The following is a 20486-nucleotide window of genomic DNA, read 5'->3' as shown; positions in this document are numbered from 1 at the left end:
AGTCAGACACAACTTAGCAACTACACCAACCCAAGGGGGGATAGCTTCCTAGCAGAATTGACATTTAAGCCAAGATCTGAAGTTTGGCATGTCTGCTGAATGAGAGTGAGAAGACTATTCCAGCCCAAGAAAATAAGATGGGCAAAAGTTCAAAGTGAGACTGTATCTGGATCTTTTAAATGATTCAAAGTATAACTGGTACACAAGGTGTGGAGTGCAGGAGGGAGGTTCATGAGAACGGGAAACATCTATAATAAATCCCAGTAGGGTCAAGGGTCTTCAGGCCATGTTAAGAAGTTTAGAGTCTTTCCTGAAAGTAAAGAGGAGCCCCTGAAGGATTTCTCAGCTTGAGCAATAAAATTAGATATGATGTGTGGAAAGCCCATTCTCTCTGTTGTGAGAACAGATGGCAGGTGGGTGTGCCTGGAGGCAAGGAGAACAATTGCCAAGCCTGAGGGAAGTGTGTAAATAGAGATAAATAGGCAAATTTCAGCTATGTTGAGAAAATAAAATTACCACGATTTGATGGTACTTGAATGCAGACAGGGAGGAAGGAAAATGGGTCAGTAATGACACCCAGGTCTCTGGTCAGATGAGCTGTGTAGACAGCAGTGATAATGATTTCAGTGTTGTTGTTGTTGTGTCACTTTCAGTATTAGACGTGTTTTTTTACCAAATCCCAAGCTCCTTCTCCAGCAGCTATTCTTTTGAAGCATTGGGAAAATATGTTAAAAATACTTTTCTGACTCGTGAAACCTCAGGATGGATTATCATAATGTCCACATGAATACCATAAGAGTTAAGCAAACAAACATGTCCAGCCTACTCCCCCAGATATATGTACTGGATTGAAAAGTGAAAGTGTTAGTGGTTCAGTCATGTCCAACTTTGCAAACCCATGGACTGTAGCCCGCCAGGTTCCTCTGTCCATGGAATTCTCCAGGCAAGAATACAGGATTGGATTGCCATGCCCTTCTCCAAAGGATCTTCTCGACCCATGGATCGAACTAGGGTCTCCTGCACTGTGGGCAGATTCTTTACCGTCTGAGCCACCAGGAAAACCCATATTGGATTAACACTTATATAATAAAGTTTTTTCAAAAACCTCTTCTCCCATTGCAAACAAATCTTCAGTTTTCCATGGCACCAAGCGCAAGCATTTGCAAACAGTCAGCTGAACCAGATGAAACTGACATTTCTGCAGGTGGCATCACCAATTCAATGGACATGAACTTGGGCAAACTCCGGGAGATGGTGAGGGACAGGGAGGCCTGGTGGGCTACAGTCCATGGGGTAGCACAGAGTCAGATACAACTTGGTGATTGACCAACAAGCAATTAAATATTGGAGATTTTAAATGATTCAACCCCACCTTAGAATATCAACACTGGAATACCTCATAGTTTTCAGAGTTCACAATCCAGGGCTTACCAATCTCATTCAATTAACTCTACTTTCTGCTTACAGACACATGGAATGGGAAAACCTGACCAGTGTCTCAGAATTTTTCCTTCTGGGACTCTCCCAACAGCCAGAGCAGCAGTGGCCCCTCTTTGGTCTATTCCTGTCCATGTACTTGGTCACAGTGATGGGCAACCTCCTCATCATTCTGGCCATCATTGCTGATGCTCAACTCCATACTCCCATGTTCTTCTTCCTGGCCAACCTCTCCCTCACTGATACCTGCTTCATTTCTACCACAGTCTCCAAGATGCTGGCAAATATATGGGCCCAAAAATCAGGTCATCTCCTACACAGGGTGTCTATCACAACTGTATTTTTTCTTGATGTTTGGGATGGTGGAGGCATTCCTCTTGGCTGTCATGGCCTATGACCGCTACATGGCCATATGCTACCCACTCCCTTACATCATGGTCATGAGACCTGGCCTCTGTGTCCTCCTAGTGTCTGCATCCTGGGTCATGAACGCCCTCCACTCCCTCCTACACACACTCTTGATGAGCAGACTGTCCTTCTGTGCAGACCAAGAGATTGCATACTTCTTCTGTGACATCAACCCCCTTCTGAGTCTGTCCTGCACAGACCCCTTCATCACCCTCCTACACACACTCCTGATGAGCAGACTGTCCTTCTGTGCAGACCAAGAGATTACACACTTCTTCTGTGACATCAACCCCCTTCTGAGTCTTTCCTGCACAGACCCCTTCATCAATGAACTGGTGATCTTCACTGTAAGGGGTCTTATGGGTCTGGTTTGTGTGCTTTGCCTGGTTATCTCTTATGCATACATTTTCTCGACAATGCTGAAGATCCCCTCAGCTCAGGGGAAGTAGAAAGCCTTTTCCACTTGCAGCTCTCACCTCTCTGTGGTCTGTCTACACTTTGGGAGTTCCTTTTGTGTTTACTTCAGCCCCCTTTCTAACCACTTGGCACAGAAGGGTGCAGTTGCATCAGTGCTTACACGGTGGTAAACCCGATGCTAAATCCCTTTATCTATAGTTGGAGGAACAGAGACATCAAGTCTTTCCTGAAAAAGCTAATGTGGGCTAGGAAAAGTCATTCCCCTCAGTGGGAATGACTTCACATCTAATATAGGGGTCCCTACCCAATTACATTCACCACAATTAAGCAGGGAAGAATGACAAAGGGAGAAAAAGTTGGGAATCTCACTTCTAAGACCTGTGATCTGAACTTGAAATATTCATGCCTAAGTTACAGGACACATTAGGACAAACCCATTATCAGGGCAATATCATCAGCTTAAGTTCTTACAATCATAATGTTCTAGAATTATAGTCACCCAGTTGTATAATATCGTAAAGGATGTGCTTGAATCTTTTGAAACCACATGAAACCATGCCAAAATAAGGGAATATTTGGTTGTGCTACTGCATGTAGCCAAGAATAAACTCCAGGAAAAAATAACTTTTTCCTGCCATCACTGGGACCTTGGTGACTTGGACCCATACCAATAGCATTTTAACTCTGAGACTCTCCATGTCTGTGACACCCCTAGGCTGAAAGAACAGACACTGGGACTGGGAAGGGTTTGATCGGATGGAATCTTCAGCTAGACCTACTATGATATTTTACCAGGCATCCAAATCCCCATCCCTCCTAACACCTTAAATTTCACTTGACAACTTCATTTTTATCTTTGGGAAAAATTTTGCAAGTCAATTTCACCCTGCATCACTTGGCATAATGTCTGGCACCATTAAGACGTGTTAAATCCCACTGGCATGGTTGCAATCATAACGTTAGGGATCAGGAAAGAATGATTTTATGACTATTTCAAATTTCTCACCTGAATGATTGAAACCCCTCCTAGATATTCTCTAGTCCCCAGTTTCTCCTCATTCCATCCATTCTGTACACTACAGTCAGATGAATCTTCATAGAATGTGATTATATCATCACAACCCTATTGGAAAACTCAAATGGTTTTATGCTGCCTGCAGAATAAAGTTCAAACGATTTACCCAAGCATTAGGTCTACCATCACCAGTTCATAACTTATAAGACCCACAGAGAGCCCACAGTGTTCTGTATTTCTCCCAAGATCAACTCAAGCCAATATCTGCATTATGCTGATTATTACTGATGGTTACCAAAAAGCTAAGTCAGTAAACATTGGAGCAAACAGACATACAATAAGGTGCCCCAAGACCAATTAGATGCTATAGGAAAATGAAAAGTTATGACAGGGTGATATTTTTCATTCTCTTTAGGTACCTGGTTGTAAGCTTCGATAACATAGATTGTGATTTCTGTTGATAATATCTTTTCCAGTGGAAATCAGTTGTTGATAGCTTGTGCGTGCATGCTAAATCACTTCAGTCATGTCCGACTCCTTGTGACCCTACGGACTGTAGCCTGACTGGCTCCTCTGTCCATGGGATTCTCCAGGCAAGAATACTGAAGTGGGTAGCCATTCCCTTCTCCAGGGAATCTTCCTGACCCAAGGATTGAACCTGTGTCCCTTACTTCTCCTGCATTGGCAGGCAGGTTCTAGCACCACCTGGGAAGCCCCCGATGACAGCTCACCTACTCCCTATTCACCTGAGAGTTCACACACTATCTTCTGTCAATAAAATATAGTATGGCAAAGTGGTAACAGCACTAGCAAGTTCAAATCTTGGTTTTGCCACCTGTAAGCTGTGTGACCCTTGGAAATTCTTTAACCTTTCAGAGCAAGTATAACTTACCTCATTGTGTTGTCAGGAAGTTTGAATGTGGTTATGTCTGTAAAGCATAGTTTGTAACGAATTAGATATCAATGTAAGCATGTACTTCCTAGAATATATAAAAAAAAATAGAATATAGTATATTTTCAATAAATGTTAGCTATTGCAGTAATAGTTCTTGTTAAAATGAAAGGTGAGCAAGCATCAGATTATGTGAATTCACTCTCAAGCACTGCTGCTAAGGATTGCCTATGGCCTGCACTGTGAAACTAGAAGGCATCCTGTCTTAAATCATTCTTTTGGAGAACATTCTGGGATTTAATGCAGGATTTCTCACTTACTGGGATTCACATGCAAGAAAGATTTCGGTCTACCTTTGAAATCATGTTTGTCCTGGTGGTTCAGAGGGTTAAGAATTTGCCTGCAATGCAGGAGACCTAGGTTCAGTCCTTGGGTCGGGAAGATCCCCTGGAGAAGAGAATGGCTACCCACTCAGGGTGCTTAAATTTAAGGTGAAATTTTACCTACTTAAATACACAGGTTTGCAACATCCCATATTCCCTCCCAATTCATTGACAGTTGTGCGTCTTTCACTGTTTAACATTCACCAGTATTTTTAATTCTACCTTTTAACTTATGTGTTACTCTTTCACACCGACGTTTCGTATATGAATTTTTGTGTAACAACACAGTTTTCATGTTTGTCATAATTATACCTTTTGAGGTGTGTCAATACAGCCTTACGCCATAGTTTTGTCAAAGACTGTTTTATTGTGCTGTTTGAAGATTAACGCACATCTTTGAATATGAAAAAAAGATCATTTCAACAAACATTACTTTATTGTGTGGTTTATTCTCCTAGCCTAGAGTCCTAAAAATAAATACATCCACATATACTTATCACTTGTTTTAAAGCTCATATTCTACACTGTCAAACTGCTATCAAATAAAACTGTTTCTGCAAGATCTCACCAATACTGCTTCACTATCGTTATTCATTTTACTAGCTTAATAAATATTGTTGTTGTTCAGTCGCTAAGTCATATCAGATTCTTTGTGACCCCATACACTGCAGCGCCCCAGGCTTCCCTGTCCATCACCATCTCCCTGAGTTTGCTTAAACTCACACCCATTGAGTTGGTGATGCTATCCAATCATCTCATCCTCTGTTATCCCTTTCTCTTATAGCAAAATAAAATTACTGGTAGAGTTATTGAAATGGAAAATTATTTCTATCATCTATGATTACAGCAAATCTTTTGTATTGTTACCTCTTACCCACCAATATATTTAATAAGTAGGCATTTATAAATGAAGCATATGGTTCCTTTTGATGTCACAAAAGTTCAGGGCCATTTTCTGAATTTGTGTCCCATGGAGAAGCATGTAGCTTAGTCATGTTTGCACAGAACAATGATTACCTTACTTTTTTCTCTTCTCCTATTACCTTTTCTCATGCTCCCCATGCCTCAGCTTTATCATGTAAATACCCCAAGCCTTTAGCCTTACAGGATAGGATTTGAGATTTGTTCTCCTTATTTGGCTGCCTCATGTATAAACCCTTTCTGTGCTGCAAACCATGGAATCACAGGATTTGACTTGCTGTAAATCAGGCAAACGAATCTGGTTCAGTAAGGTATGAAAACAACCTGTGTCTGTTGATGCATGAATGGATTAAGATGTTGTGGAATAAAAACACAAAGGAATATTCGGTTCAGTTCAGTTCAGTTGCTCAGTCGTGTCTGACTCTTTGCGACCCCATGAACCGCAGCACGCCAGGCCTCCCTGTCCATCACCAACTCCCAGAGTCCACCCAAACCCATGTCCATTGAGTTGGTGATGCCATCCAACCATCTCATCCTCTGTCATCCCCTTCTCCTCCTGTTCTCAATCTTTCCCAGCATCAGGGTCTTTTCAAATGAGTCAGCTCTTTACATCAGATGGCCAAAGTATTGGCTTTAAAAAAGCAGCTCCTGCCATTGTGACAAAACATGGATCAACCTGAAGGATATTATGCTAGATGAAATAAGCCAGACACAGAAATAAAAATACTGCATGATCTCACTTACATATAGACTCTAAAAAAGTTAAATTCATAGAAGTAGAATGATCACTACCAAGGTGGGGAGATGAGGGTAAGGGGAGATGTTTTCAAAGAGCCCAAAGTTGCAGTTATGTAGGATTAGTGAGGTCTAGAGATTTAATTATAGCATAGTTAATAATACTGTATTATATACTGAAACTTTGCTAAAAGAGCAGACCTCAAGTGCTCTCATCATGAAAGAAAATGCTGGAGATGGATATCTTAATTAGCTTGATTGTAGTAATCATTTCAGTATATACATGTATATCAAAACATCATGTTGTACACCTTAAATATATACAATTTAAATTTAATGGAAGGCAATGAATACACAAAAATAAATCTAGCAAAAGATTTGGGAGATGTTTACTCAGAAAAATGCAGTATACTTACACATATATATGGAATTTAGAAAGATGGTAACAATAACCCTATATGCAAAACAGAAAAAGAGACACAGATGTACAGAACAGACTTTTGGACTCTGTGGGAGAAGGTGAGGGTGGGATGTTTTGAGAGAACAGCATCGAAACATGTATATTATCAAGGGTGAAACAGATCACCAGCCCAGGTTGGATGCATGAGACAAGTGCTCAGGCCTAGTGCACTGGGAAGACCCAGAGGGATGGGGTGGGGAGGGAGGTGGAAGGGGGGATCGGGATGGGGAATACATGTAAATCCATGGCTGATTCATGTCAATGTATGGCAAAAACCACTACAATATTGTAAAGTAATTAGCCTCCAACTAATAAAAATAAATGGAAAAAATTTAAAAAATTAAAAATACACAATGTCTAAGACTTAGAGGACTCAATATTGCAAAGAAACCCATTCTCTTCCAAATTAATCTAGTTTCAATGCAATACAATTCAAAATCCTAGCCAGTCTTTTTTTTTTTTTTTTTTTGAGAAATTAACCAGCCAAAATGGAAATGAAAACTGAGTCAAAAATAGGCAAAGAAATACTAAAGACCAAAGAATTTAAACCATGTAACAATGCCATTAAAAGTTACAGTAATTAACCAGTGGAGTATTGACGCAAGGATCAACAACTGAGAAATGAAACAAAATAGAGTCCAGAAACAGATTCACGGAGGTGCAGTCATCTGACTAAAGGCAAATACAGCGGGAAAAAGATGGTCATTTCAATAAATGGGACTGGATCAGTTAGATATCAATATTTGTGGGGGGAAACCTTCTTGATCTCTACCTCACCCAATATCATAATCAACACTAGATTAATAATAGATCCAAAGGTTAAAGGGAAAGCAATAAATAGTTCAGGAGTAAAATATAGGAGACCATTATTAAAGACTAAGCAAAGATTTCTTAGAAAAGATACAAAAGGGAATAATGATAAAATGATAAATTGACCTATACTGACATTAAAATCTTCTCTCTCCATCATTAATTGAGTAAAAACCAGTTGTATTCTTACTACAACATCTCATGAATTCATAGCTGCAACATATAATTACAAATCAACCTGAAAATATCAATAGAAAAATGGGCCAAAGGCCTGAAAAGAGAATTGACACAACAAAATACACATATTAAAACAGTAACCATATGAAAAGACACTTGGCTTCAGTAGTCATCAAGGAAATGCAAATTTAAAACATAGTAACACTACACACAGACCAAAACAGCTTAAATGAAAAGGAAGGAAAAATGTCAAATAATTAGGAGCAACTGGAACTCTCATATGCTGTGAAAGGGGAGGAAAATTGGCTCAAGAACTTGGGGAAACTGTCAAGAACTGTCTATTAAAATCAGATATATGACAGACAAAAGAGTATGAATAACATACATTCATTGCTATAAAGTATAAAAAATGGGTAAAACTAAATTATACTGCTAGGAGTGATTACTCTTGCAGGAACAATGACAAGATAATATGAGAGGGAATTACAGAGTGTGGAAAATGTGTTTGTTATGTGAGGACTGGTTACTCATGTTTTTCAGTTTGTAAAAATTCCTGCCGAAATTTTCAGATTTGGTTTCATTTCATAAACTTTGCAAACTTCAGTGTTTACTATGTCTGATTATTATACGACCTGGAGTCCTTTTATGTCTTTCATCTGCTGGTTCTTATTTTTGATACCTCATTTCCTTGTGTATCTGCTTCTCTTTGGTCTTATGCTTGATACTGTGTTTGAAAAAATTATTCAGAGAAATAATGTGAAGGCTAGGGTGACTTTATTTTCCTCTAAACATGGGTTTTTTTCCAGTTACTTTTACTTAGTATTTGGAGTCACTAGCAATGTGGGCTTGTGAGTGTGTGCTCAGTCACGTCTGACTATTTGTGATGCTATGGACTGAAGCCCGCCAGGCTCCTCTGTCCATGGGATTTCCCAGGCAAGAATACTGGAATGGGTTGCCATGCCTGCCTCCAAGGGATCTTCCCAACCCAAGGATCGAATCCAGGCTGCCTACATTGCAGGCGAATTCTTTACTAGCTGAGCCACCAGGAAATATGGGCTCACCCCAATCCAAATTTCATACTCGAGACTTTCCATTCCCCTGGGGACTCAAAGCCAGGCAGGAGCACACGCTTGATGTCTTCTTTAACTCTGGTGTACTCTTAAACTTCAAGGAACCCTTTTAAGAAGGTTTCCTAAAAGGAAGACTTCCCCATATGGAGCTCGTTTATTCCTTGTAAATAAAATTCATTTCCCAAGACCTTTTCTTATAGATATTAACACTGGAGCAATTATCCAGGTTCATCTCAACAAACTGTCATGGGATTGCTTCCCCAAGGCCTTGTCAAAACTGATAGTAGGCGTGCCCCTAGAACACTCCTTTTTCTTTATGAATATGAGACTGAAACATCATTTCTCAGACTCCTCATCCTCATCAGGACACCCACAGCCTTCCATTCTGTCTCCTCTCTCACAGGGACAGAAGATCCAGGCACTAATACCTTCTTCCCATCTTTAGCCAGTAGGACAAATCACTAAGTCCTATTGACAAAGCAATGTCTTAGGGTCCTCTGTGTCCTGACTGAACTTTTATCCTATATAGGAGGAAACTGGAGGCAGCAGAACCAAGTGACTCTGAGAGCCACATTAACAGAGAGTAAGGTATGACCATCACAAGCTCAAGTTGTCTTTTTTCTCCTTTCCCTATCTTCTCTCTTCCCCAGTTTCTCTGTCTCAAAAACACAATCACAAATATTGAAAGAACATTCATACAATCCAATTCCTTAGTATTTAAAGATAATATAAAATGTCATCTAATTCTTATAGCATGCTATAAAATGCTGTCACATGACTTGCTGCACCTGCTTCTCAAACTTGCAAGAAAGTCTTTATGGACGAGATGAGGTGGCTCTGGGAAGATGTATGCCCTCCTCAAGGTCATGCAGCTAGGGGGTGACACAAGAGATTCAAAAGACTAGTATTCCAACATCAAGCATGGAATATTTTCCCATACCACCTCATATTCTCCCCTCTCCACCCAGCCACACTCCAGCGGAGTTTGTGTCTCTAAGGCTATCTGACCACACCAGTGTTCAGAAACCACTGACTTATACAGAGGCAGAGCAGTGGTTCCGCTACGTGAATGATCAGAATCACCAGCTTATTGCTTAAAAAGGACTTAGTTCTCAGAAAAGAACCAGTATTTCAAGGAAGGAGAAACAAAGAGATGAGAAAACAAGCTTTTTGTTTTAAAGCATCACTGGTGATTCCAGTGTATGCTAAAGTGTGGGAGACACTTACCCTTGAGGGCAAAAGCAAAGATACTAATTTCTCTGGGTGTCCTCTGACTTTTCCCAGCGCTCATACTTGCCTCCCACCCTCCCTCCCATCAGGCAGATGCCCCCATAGGGTCCTGAACTTCCAACAATAGGCTGTGAAAGTAAGCAGTTTTCTGATGAAGTCTAAGGAGGTGGAAAACCTTGGTCTCCATGGCAGAAACAGGTAGCGGCCAGGTATGCTCAGGGTTAGGGATCACTCAGGGAGTCAGTTTTTCCTTCTTAGGCTAGTCTGTGGGTCTTGGAGTAGTCAATTCTGTTTTTCTAAGGGGGTGGGCAGCTTTCGTTTTGCTAGCCTCAAGTTTCCAGGTTTTCTATGTCTTTCCAGCTCCAGACTAACATAAAGTGCATACACCTAGCTTGGAACTCTCCTGGTCAAAGTTTCATCTCTGCCACGGTATCACTTGGTGACCTTGGGGACAGATCTCAAGCTAAAACCTTCCTTTAATCACTAGGAGAAATAAATGAGCTCATTTTTGGTATAGAACCATAGATGAATTTTATAGTAACAACAGTTGAAGGAAGCTGTACATACACAAAAGTCTCTGGAGCCTGTGATGAGAGTTGGGCCCATTTTCACTCAAATGTTACTACCACAAGATTAGTCTTCGAGTTTGGATTCTTAATGTTGAAAGAGAGTTTAACCATCACCCACTTCCAACAGAAGCTTGAATCAGCTCTGAAACAATCACTCAGCCCGTGGGATCATGTTCGAATGCCTCTGTGATGAGAAATTTACACCCACACCAACCCTCCTTGTTAGCTTAAGTCTTCTGGAAGAGAGCCCAGATCATCTTTTACTACCTGGGTCCTGACTTGAACAAATCCTATCCTTGCATACAGGAAACCTGCATTAATACACTCCCTCACTCTGTGTCTCCCCTTGTAGATATCACTAAGGTGCCAGTCACAAAGAGTCTCCATCAGGACCATTCCCTGCAGACACAGGTAGGGTGAGGCAGCTCCTATCTATGTAGGGGGCAGAACCAGGTCCAGAATTGTGGAGACTGGAGCCACTGATGCCTCTTTATCTTGAGAGTATAGTTTTTTAACAGGAAGACATAGGAGATAATCAGAAATTTGAGAAAATAGTTAACAAAATGACTCGTTTAATGATCATCCCCATTTGGGTTGGAGAATTGCTTCTGTCAACTCTTGATATGGTTTCTGTGTGTGTGTGTATGTGTGTATGTGCTCAGTCGTGTCTGACTCTTTGCAAACCCATGGACTGTAGCCTGCCAGGCTCCTGTGTCCATGGAATTTTACAAGCAAGAATACTGGAGTGGGTTGCCATTCCTTACTCCAGGGTATCTTCCTAACCCAGGGATCGAACCCTAGTCACTTGCGTCTCTTGCACTGGCAGGCAGATTTACCACTAGTGCCACCTGGGAAGCCGATATGGTTTTTTTTGTTGTTTTGTTTTTTCTTTTCTTTCAAAATTTTTATTTTATCTTTTCCCCATTTATTTTTATTAGTTGGAGGCTAATTACTTTACAATATTGTAGTGGTTTTTGCCATACATTGACATGAATCAGCCATGGATTTACATGTATTCCCCATCCCGATCCCCCCTCCCACCTCCCTCTCCACCCGATCCCTCTGGGTCTTCCCAGTGCACCAGCCCCGAGCATTTTTGTGAAGTAGAGTCATTTGTTTCTTGCTCCTTTCAAGATTTTCTCCTTGTTTCGCCTTTCAGCATTTTTCCTATGATGTGTATGTTTGTGGATCTCTCTCTGTTTATCTCACTTGGAGTTTGCTAAGATTTTGGATGTGTATCTTCCAATAAATTTGGGGAGCTTTAATAATTAATTTTTCAAATATTTTTCTGCTTCTCTCTCTTTCTCTCCCCTCTTTATGGTACTCCCACTACATATATGTTGGTGTGCTTAATGGTGTTTTACATTTCTCTTCATTTTTAATTATTTTCTTTTTTTTTTCAACTTGCATAATCTATATCCATCAATCTAGAGTTTACTAATTCTGCCGGTTCTAACCTACTGTAGAGGCCCTCTAATGAATTTTTTATTTTAATTATTTTACTTTTCAACTCCACAATTTCCATATGCTTATATTTTAAAATTTCCTTCCTCCTATTGATAATCTTGATTTAATTTGGCATTGTCATTATACTTTCTTTTACTTCTTCAGTCATATTCTCCTTTAGTTCCATCAACATATTTCAGTGGCTACTTTGAAACCTCTCTCTGTTAAGCCTGTCATCTGGTCATTCTCAGAGGCAGTGTCTCTTGCCTGCTCTTTACTCTGCTGTATGGGTCATATTTTTCTGTTTATTTTTATGACATAATCATTTGCTGGAAATGGGGCATTTTGGCTAACACACTGTAACAACTCTGGGTACTGAACCTCCCTTCTGGATCTTACTATTGTTATTTACTTATTTGTCTAGCATTGACTAAATTATTTTATGATAGCCAATTTTACCTCCACAGCGTTAAGCCTCTGATGTTGCTCCTAGGGCAGCACGACCATGGATGTGTTTACAACACTGAACTGACAGTAATATTGGTAGACCTCTTCTTCTCTTTACCTCAAAATACTCAGCTGTTAAATGCTACTAAATAGCAGCTGATGCTCTATTATTTTTAACAATTCTCTGGGGCATAAATTGCTCTACAAAATAATCCAATCAAATTGCGACTCCTTTGAAGGAATAATGTTGTAGGTCAGAGTTTAGTATCTGTTCTGTCCCCAAAAAGGCTCCTCTCTGCTGTCTTATTCTTCAGTTTTCCACATGAGCTGACCTATAGCCTAGGCTGTATCAGTATTAAATCCATGAATCTCCTCTCAATTGCCTTTTGCCACAAACTCAGCAGTTTTGAGAGCATCTTTTGGCCTGAACTTCCATGCTCTGTTGCAAATAAACTTGGTTAAGAGCTACTTTTAGGGCTGTTTCTTTGCCCAGTTAAATCTCTAAGCCATGGCTCTGGAGCTGGGGGTGAGGAAACCGCAATCTTTCTGAGTAACCCCGCAACCCCTAGAAGCTGAGCGCTTTGTTGAAGTGTAATGGGATTGTTAAACGTTATATTTTATCCTAATCTTTGTTAATTATTTTTTACATATAATAACTACAGGTAATGTTTTTTGACTGCTCACTGCAGACCAGCTCTTCATGTTAAGCATATTGTTACTTACTTTATCCTTCTCCTGATCCATTTACACAAGAAGAAATGGATTATTAAAGAGCTCAGGTAATTTACTAGAGAATTCGCAAGTGGATACACTCACACTTGAATTCGAGTGTTCCAACAATACAGTCTTAGTAACTGCAAAAAATGACTATGGGAGCAGTATTAGTTTGGGATCCATATACTGTACGATTGTCCAGTTTAATGTAAATCCTTTTTTTTTTTTTTTCTCTTATTGAGGTGGCCAAAAAGTTTGCTTGGTTTTTCTTTTTGGCCAAATCAATATCTTCCCTCTTTTAAAACCCTCTTTATTTCTAATGGCATTTCAGGTAAGTATCTTAGATTTCCCACAGGCAAACAGTGATAATTTTTCCTTCTCTTTTTCAATATTTTTACTTACCCTTTCATTGCTCACTTATATAACACCCATTTTTATAATGGATATACCTATTTAAAATACAACTGGAAAACTTACATAATACCACAGAACAACATACAAATATTTAAGCACTTCAAGAGTATTTATGATGATAGGATTTCAAATATGACACAGACATAATGCCTATAATATTGAGTATGCCAAATTTGAAGTTCCTGGAATGCTAAAGGTGCATAATGATTTCTCATGTTCTATTCTTGTATCTGTTATTACTTTCTTTCTAATGTAAAAAGAAATTATAAAACTGGGTCTAAGATACTTTAATGCTAAGAAAACAGATGACTTTGCTTATCTGAGTGTGTTTTTTCAATTGAGGGCACTTAACAGATGCTTGTTGGTGCTGATATTGCAGACAGTTGGGAAAATGCATGGAGGCAATCAGACTGGGGTCTCTGACTTCCTCCTCCTGGGGATCTCAGAGAATCCTGAGCAAGAGCGGGTCCTGTTTTGGATGTTCCTGTCCATGTACCTGGTCACGGTGGTGGGAAATATGTCCATCATTTTGGCCATTGGCTCTGACTCCCGCCTGCACACTCCCATGTACTTCTTCCTGGCCAACCTCTCCTTCACCGACCTCTTCTTCGTCACCAACACAATCCCCAAGATGCTGGTGAACCTTCAGTCCCAGAACAAAGCCATCTCATACGCGGGGTGTCTGACCCAGCTCTACTTCCTGGTCTCCTTGGTGACTCTGGACAACCTCATCCTGGCCACGATGGCATATGACCGATACGTGGCCATCTGCCGCCCGCTCCACTATGTCACAGTCATGAGCCCTGGGCTCTGTATTTTGCTCCTCACCTCATGTTGGGCACTTGCTGTCCTCTATGGCCTCATGCTCACCCTCCTCATGACCAAGGTGACTTTCTGTGGGTCCCGGAAGATACACTACATCTTCTGCGAGATGTACGTCCTACTGAGGCTCGCCTGTTCCAACACTCAGATCACTCACACAGTGCTGATCACCACAGGCATCTTTATCTTCCTCACTCCCTTTGGGTTCATGATGGTGTCCTATGTCCGGATTGTCAGAGCCATCCTCCGAATACCCTCAGCTTCCAGCAAATACAAAGCTTTCTCCACCTGCGGTTCCCACTTGGCTGTGGTCTCCCTCTTCTATGGGACCCTTTGTATGGTATATCTGCAGCCCATCCAAACCTACTCCATGAAGGACTCAGTAGCCACAGTGATGTATGCTGTGGTGACCCCCATGATGAATCCTTTCATCTACAGCCTGAGGAACAAGGACATGCATGGGGCTCTGGGAAGGCTGTTTCGAGGGAAAGGCTTTCAGAGGTTGACATGAGGGCAATATTGTAAAAGGGGCATTGAGTGGTCACTGGGAATTTCTTCCTCCATGTACAAGACATCTTATGAAATAAACATGACTAGGGCAAAACTATAGCTCAGAATTAGTGTATGTGTTTGTGGTGAAGGAAAGAAATACACATATAAATCAAATTCCCCAAGCACAAAAGTCTTGGAAATAAATAAGATCACACTAACATAGTAACCAGTACCAGCTTTCCTGGTGGCTCAGCTGGTAAAGAATTCACCTGCAATGCAGAAGACCCCAGTTTGATTCCTGGGGTGAAAAGATCACCTGGAGAAGGGATAGGCTCCCCACTCCAACATTCTTAGGCTTCCCTGGTGGTTCAGTCAGTAAAGAATCTGCCTGCAATGAGGGAGACCTGGGTTCAATCCCTGGGTTGGGAAGATCCCCTGGAGGAGGGCATGGCAACCCACTCCAGTATTCTTGCCTGGGGAATCCCCATGGACAGAGGAGCCTGGCTGGCTACAAGCCATGGGGTCGCAAAGAGTCAGACACAACTGAGCGACTAAGCACAGCACAGCACTACAGTAATACCAGAATTTTGTAGCATAAAATCCTTCAACTTAGGCCTTCCCGATGGCTAAGCAGGTGAAGAGTCCGCCTGCAATGCAGGAAACACAGGAGACCCTGGTTCGATCCCTGGGTCAGAAAGATTCCCTGGAGAAGGAAATAGCAACCCAACTCTAGTATTCTTGCCTGAAAAATCCCATGGATAGAGGAGCCTGGAAGACTATAATACAAAGGGTCACAAAGAGTCGGACATGATTGAGCTACTAAGCACATAGCATGTATCTTCAATTTACCTGACCACAGTACTACAATGCCAAGAATATTTCTTTCTGGAAAAATACAGTATTCCAACATGTTTAGTAAATAAGCAAAATGAACCTGTGTCAAAACTATTTTACTTTAAGCAAATCTTACAATGACCACTGTAAAGAAAAGTTATGACATGAAAAATTTAACAAGCAGAAACTAAAATAAAATGTTTAAATGGTTTATTTTTCCATATAATTATAAAATGAACAATGACATTGTGAAATGTTGTTGTATTAAATGAAATAATTGGGCATCAAATCATTTAGAGATTTTTGAGTATCTTTAGGATTTAGCAAAAATTTTGTGCTTCGAACAGAGACATTCATATGGCCTGTTGCCACGTGAGAATATAGACAAATAATACCACTCAATTCACCATATTTGTTTGTGTTGTTGATGAAAAGTTTGATCATTTCTCTGAAATTTTGGCTAGGACTCTCCTAACAGGTTCAGTATCAAGATATTAGTTGAAAATATGCTGGGGGAAAGAAAAGCTTCAAATTTTTTATGTGAGATGATTGAAATTACTGGCTACAAACTGTACTCTGGCCATATTGGTAATAATATCAAACATTTTTTAAAATAAAATCCAAAGTGGCAACATTTTGCATGACACTGAATATGAGTTTACTTTTTGCAGTAATTTTTCAGTGCTAAAAAGTAAAAAATGAAGCCCATCACAGAACAGTGATTAATATCATAAACTGAATGTGTTCCCAAGAATTGAACTGGTCATCCAACCCTCTACTTAATATCTTGGGTACACAAGATTGTGGCCTTTGGTACTGCATGGAGGTTAGGCATCATGGGGCCAAAAAGGCTTTGGAAATGTTTAAAGAAAATGAGTTACTCATGTGAGGCAAAAAAAATGTAATTCTAATATTTGCAAAGCTTTGATTAGATACACGGCCTTGATTTGACACTGAAAATCATGTAACCACTCTGAATATTTCTCTGCAAAGGAATTCACAAATAATTGCACAAATAAATAATTCAATTGACTGATTCCTTCTTTAAAAACTGTCTTTGCAAACTTAATTCGGCAAAGAATAATGCAAGCTACTCACAATTGCTAAAATGCATTTATAGAAATGAAAGTAATAACCTGTCTAGATATCTAAAATTATAGAGTTGAAGAATGAATTATTTTAAAAGATTTCTTTATTACCAATTATATGACAATAAAATAATATTATGTGTTATATGAACATTTTAGCTCACCTCTCTCAATATAATGGTATAAATAAAGAGCAAAAAAATAACATTAATGATACAGTGCAATGTAATATTGAAAAATATATAGCAACCTCAGAATATCAAAATTCTATTTATATCATCAGAAAAGCAACTCTAAATATAAAAATGCTTGTGCAAAAATTTGACCTATATTCAAAGTGTATGCATTTGCAAACAGCTCTTATCTATTATTAAATAGGAAAAAACTCTAAATATCACTCCTGGTTATTAGACACAAGTCTGAATTTTCTACTAGATAATTCAAGAGAAAAATAAAAGATGTCACACTAGTCAGAAAGAAAACTGCCAGATTTTGTTTCTAAATCAAAGGAGTAACAAGATACAATAATATATTTCATGATTAAATATTTCTATTTTCAGTTAGAATTTATTCAATATGAAAGTTATATCATCTCTAGTAGCATAGATTTTTGAGTCATGGTAGAGGTATATATACTCCATGTATTCATAAAATAAAATATCTTTGACCATAACCCTGCAGTTGAGTTTTCTTAAATCTGATACACTTTACACTCATCATATTTCTTGCTTGGCTCCCCAGGAATACAGTTTATAACTTCTGTTCTATAATTTCTGATTGTGTATGAAGAAAACAGCAATTCAATGCCTCAATAAGAAATATGAAAAGTACATGAAAAATCGGCATGATTGATTAACAAGTGATTGGAACTGGACAGAATCCACCGTTATAATGGAAGAGAGTAAGATGCTATAGTCTGAGGATGCAGTATTGTATGGTCATGGAGATCTAGAGCTGTGAAGCCAAACTACCTGAGTTCAGATCTTAACTATACCACTTACTTCTTATGTGATGTTGGACAGTAAATTAATGTTTCTATCACTTTGTCTGTAAAAAGGAAAATAATAGGAGCAACACCATAGAGGTGGTAGATTAACAGATGGGAAAAGTGCCTGACACATACAAAAACACTCAGTAAGTGTTTTTTATTTATTATCTCTCTTAAAGGAAGGTTGCTCTGATCTGGGCCCAAAAAGTAAAATTAAAGAATAAAATGCTATAAGTATATGCATGGAGATAAGGTAGTAACAAATGTTTTTAATCATGGTGAAAAAAGGGAAGGTGTATCAGAAATAGAGAACTCCAGGAGTCTCTGTACTTCTGTGAGCCAGAAAGCATACATTTCATTCTTTCTTCATTTGTGAGCATCATTAAGGATTTTTGAGCAGGAAGAAAGCAATGATTCCAGTGATGCTTGAAAAGCTAATTCCTGAATTGACATGGATAGTAGACATTGTGCACAAAAAATATATAAATCTTATTTTCAAACATGAATTCCACCTGGGAAGAGGAAAATAAAGATGCAGAGCAGATGGTTTCCTGACCTCAATTCTACTTCAAACACAGTTTCATGGCCATCATATTTTCATATTAGCCTTTATCATGGGGTTTTGCTTGAATAAAAAGGTTAATGGCTTTAAAACTGAAAAAAGAAAGCCACTGATTTAGAGTAATACTCCACTGGCAACATTACCATAACCACTGAATTAAATAGTGTAAAAATCCCAATTGTTACCATTTTAGAGAGAAAGATATTTTCTTTTTCCAAAAGACTCTTCCCAGGGCTCTTTTCATGTCTCTGTTCCTCAGGCTGTAGATGAAGGGGTTCAGCATGGGGGTCACCACGGTGTACATCACAGCCATCACAGTCTCCTTAGCAGTAGAATTATTAGTTGATGGGCACAAGTAGAGACCAATAATTGTCCCATAGAAGAGAGACACCATGGAGAGGTGGGAGCCACAGGTGGAGAAGGCCTTGCGGATACCCCTGGCAGAAGGAACTTTGAGGATGGAGGAGACAATTCGTGCATAGGACATGATGATGAATAGAAACGGGATCACGAGAATGAGTCCTCCCATGAAAAGTATCACCAACCCATTGACTCGAGTATCAGAGCACAACAGCTTCAACAAAGTAGACGTGTCACAGAAAAAGTGAGGAATCACATTGTCAGCACAGAAGGACAGCCTGGCCATGAGCAGGGTGTGCAACGTAGCATGGGCAGTGGTCAGCACCCAGGACAGCGCCAGCAGAGAGAGACAGAGCCTGGGGCTCATGATGGCGGCGTAGTGCAGGGGGAAGCAGATAGCCACGTAGAGGTCATAGGCCATGGCCACAATCAGGAAGCTCTCAAGAACTCCAAAAAACAAGTAAAAATACATCTGGGCCAGACAGCCTGCGTAGGGGGTGGACAGGGCATGGCTCTTCATATTCTGCAACAACTTAGGCATGGTGACAGAGGAGAAGCAGAGGTCAGAGAAAGACAGGTTACTGAGAAATAAATACATGGGTGTGTGGAGGTGGGGGTCCAGTCGAATCAGGAACATTATGAGGAGGTTCCCCAGGACGGTGGTAACATACATGGCCAGGAACAGAGCATAGAACAGGTTTTGATGCTCTGGCTGGATAGGCAGGCCCAGAAGGAGGAACTCTGAGACGATGGTTTGGTTCCTCTTTGCCATTCTATAACTCTATTATTTATTTTAAAAAATCACAGACCTTAAATCCAAATATAAAAAATAAATAATGTGTATAGCATGTGACTTATTGTCAAATGGTGGATGAGTGAGAAATTAGGCACAGGCAGCAGGTGACTCTACTGAAACTACCCCTTCAAAGTCTGCAATAATATTCATGTCTCTAAATCCAATAACATATCCCATTTAGTACTAATGATCACTTTTTCCTTTGTAGGACTCTCTCATCTCTTGGCCATGGTGATACCTCATGCTCCTGTTTCATTCTGGCCTCCATAACAATGCCTTCTTCACACAGTCATTAGAGAAGTCTTCATGACAAATCATTATTTGAATATTGGGGATCCTCAGCGTATTGTCCTTCTACTCTTATTCAGCCCACACCATTCTTCTCAGTTACAGACCTGGGTGTTCAACTCCCTGATGACCATCTTATTTGCATGTTTCACCTTCACTCCAAGACAAATCTTCCCGATATTAGGCCTGTTGTTTCTTCAGTTCCGTATTTGATTCACTCCCAATGTTCTCTACCTCAGTGACTGACAATACCACCTATAAGATATACAAGCCAGACCTGAGAGCCATCCTTCCTCTTCTCATCTCTCCTTGTTCATTTACTATATGTTTCCAGTCCCACTTTCTGAACATCTCTCATATATGCCCTTCTTGACATCCTACAGCCACCATTTAGCTCAGTTACTATTCTCACCTGAACAATGTCAACAAATTTAGACTCTAATTTCACTTCCCTACAATGCATTGACATTATCCAGAATCATTCTTTTTATATCTCAAACGTTTCCATGTCACTATTCTAACTGAAGAGTTTCCCCCTTTCCACTAACACAAAGACCTTATTTTATCAGGGTTGACATGGTCCACAAGACCCTTATTTCAGCAAAGCAATGAGCTCATGGCCAACCCTCTCTCTACTCCAAGTAGACCAGGTATCTCTCATTTTCTCAAAGGCAGACTATACTTTCACCCGTCATAGCACGTCATGCTTCC

General features: G+C 39.9%; 3 protein-coding genes across 3 annotated transcripts; 2 read left to right on the top strand and 1 right to left on the bottom strand.

Annotated features, from left to right (window-relative positions):
- The first annotated feature begins 406 nt into the window (after positions 1 to 406).
- LOC122693212 (olfactory receptor 1G1-like) lies at positions 407 to 2432 on the top strand. The gene is given in 3 exon segments (XM_043900770.1): positions 407 to 413; positions 1759 to 1929; positions 2047 to 2432. Coding segments are annotated over 3 exon segments (564 nt in total).
- Positions 2433 to 13888: 11456 nt separating this feature from the next.
- On the top strand, positions 13889 to 14878 carry LOC122693398 (olfactory receptor 1D2-like). Its single transcript, XM_043900900.1, has one exon. It carries the CDS (start codon positions 13937 to 13939, stop codon positions 14876 to 14878), a length of 942 nt encoding a protein of 313 aa, XP_043756835.1. The 5' UTR covers positions 13889 to 13936.
- Positions 14879 to 18512: 3634 nt separating this feature from the next.
- Positions 18513 to 19463, bottom strand: LOC122693210 (olfactory receptor 1468-like). The gene has a single exon (XM_043900769.1). It carries the CDS (start codon positions 19461 to 19463, stop codon positions 18513 to 18515), a length of 951 nt encoding a protein of 316 aa, XP_043756704.1.
- Between the last annotated feature and the right edge of the window lie 1023 nt (positions 19464 to 20486).

Source organism: Cervus elaphus, chromosome 5 (assembly GCF_910594005.1).
Source record: "Cervus elaphus chromosome 5, mCerEla1.1, whole genome shotgun sequence".
Taxonomy (NCBI): domain Eukaryota; kingdom Metazoa; phylum Chordata; class Mammalia; order Artiodactyla; family Cervidae; genus Cervus; species Cervus elaphus.
This window is presented reverse-complemented; position numbering and strand designations above follow the sequence as displayed.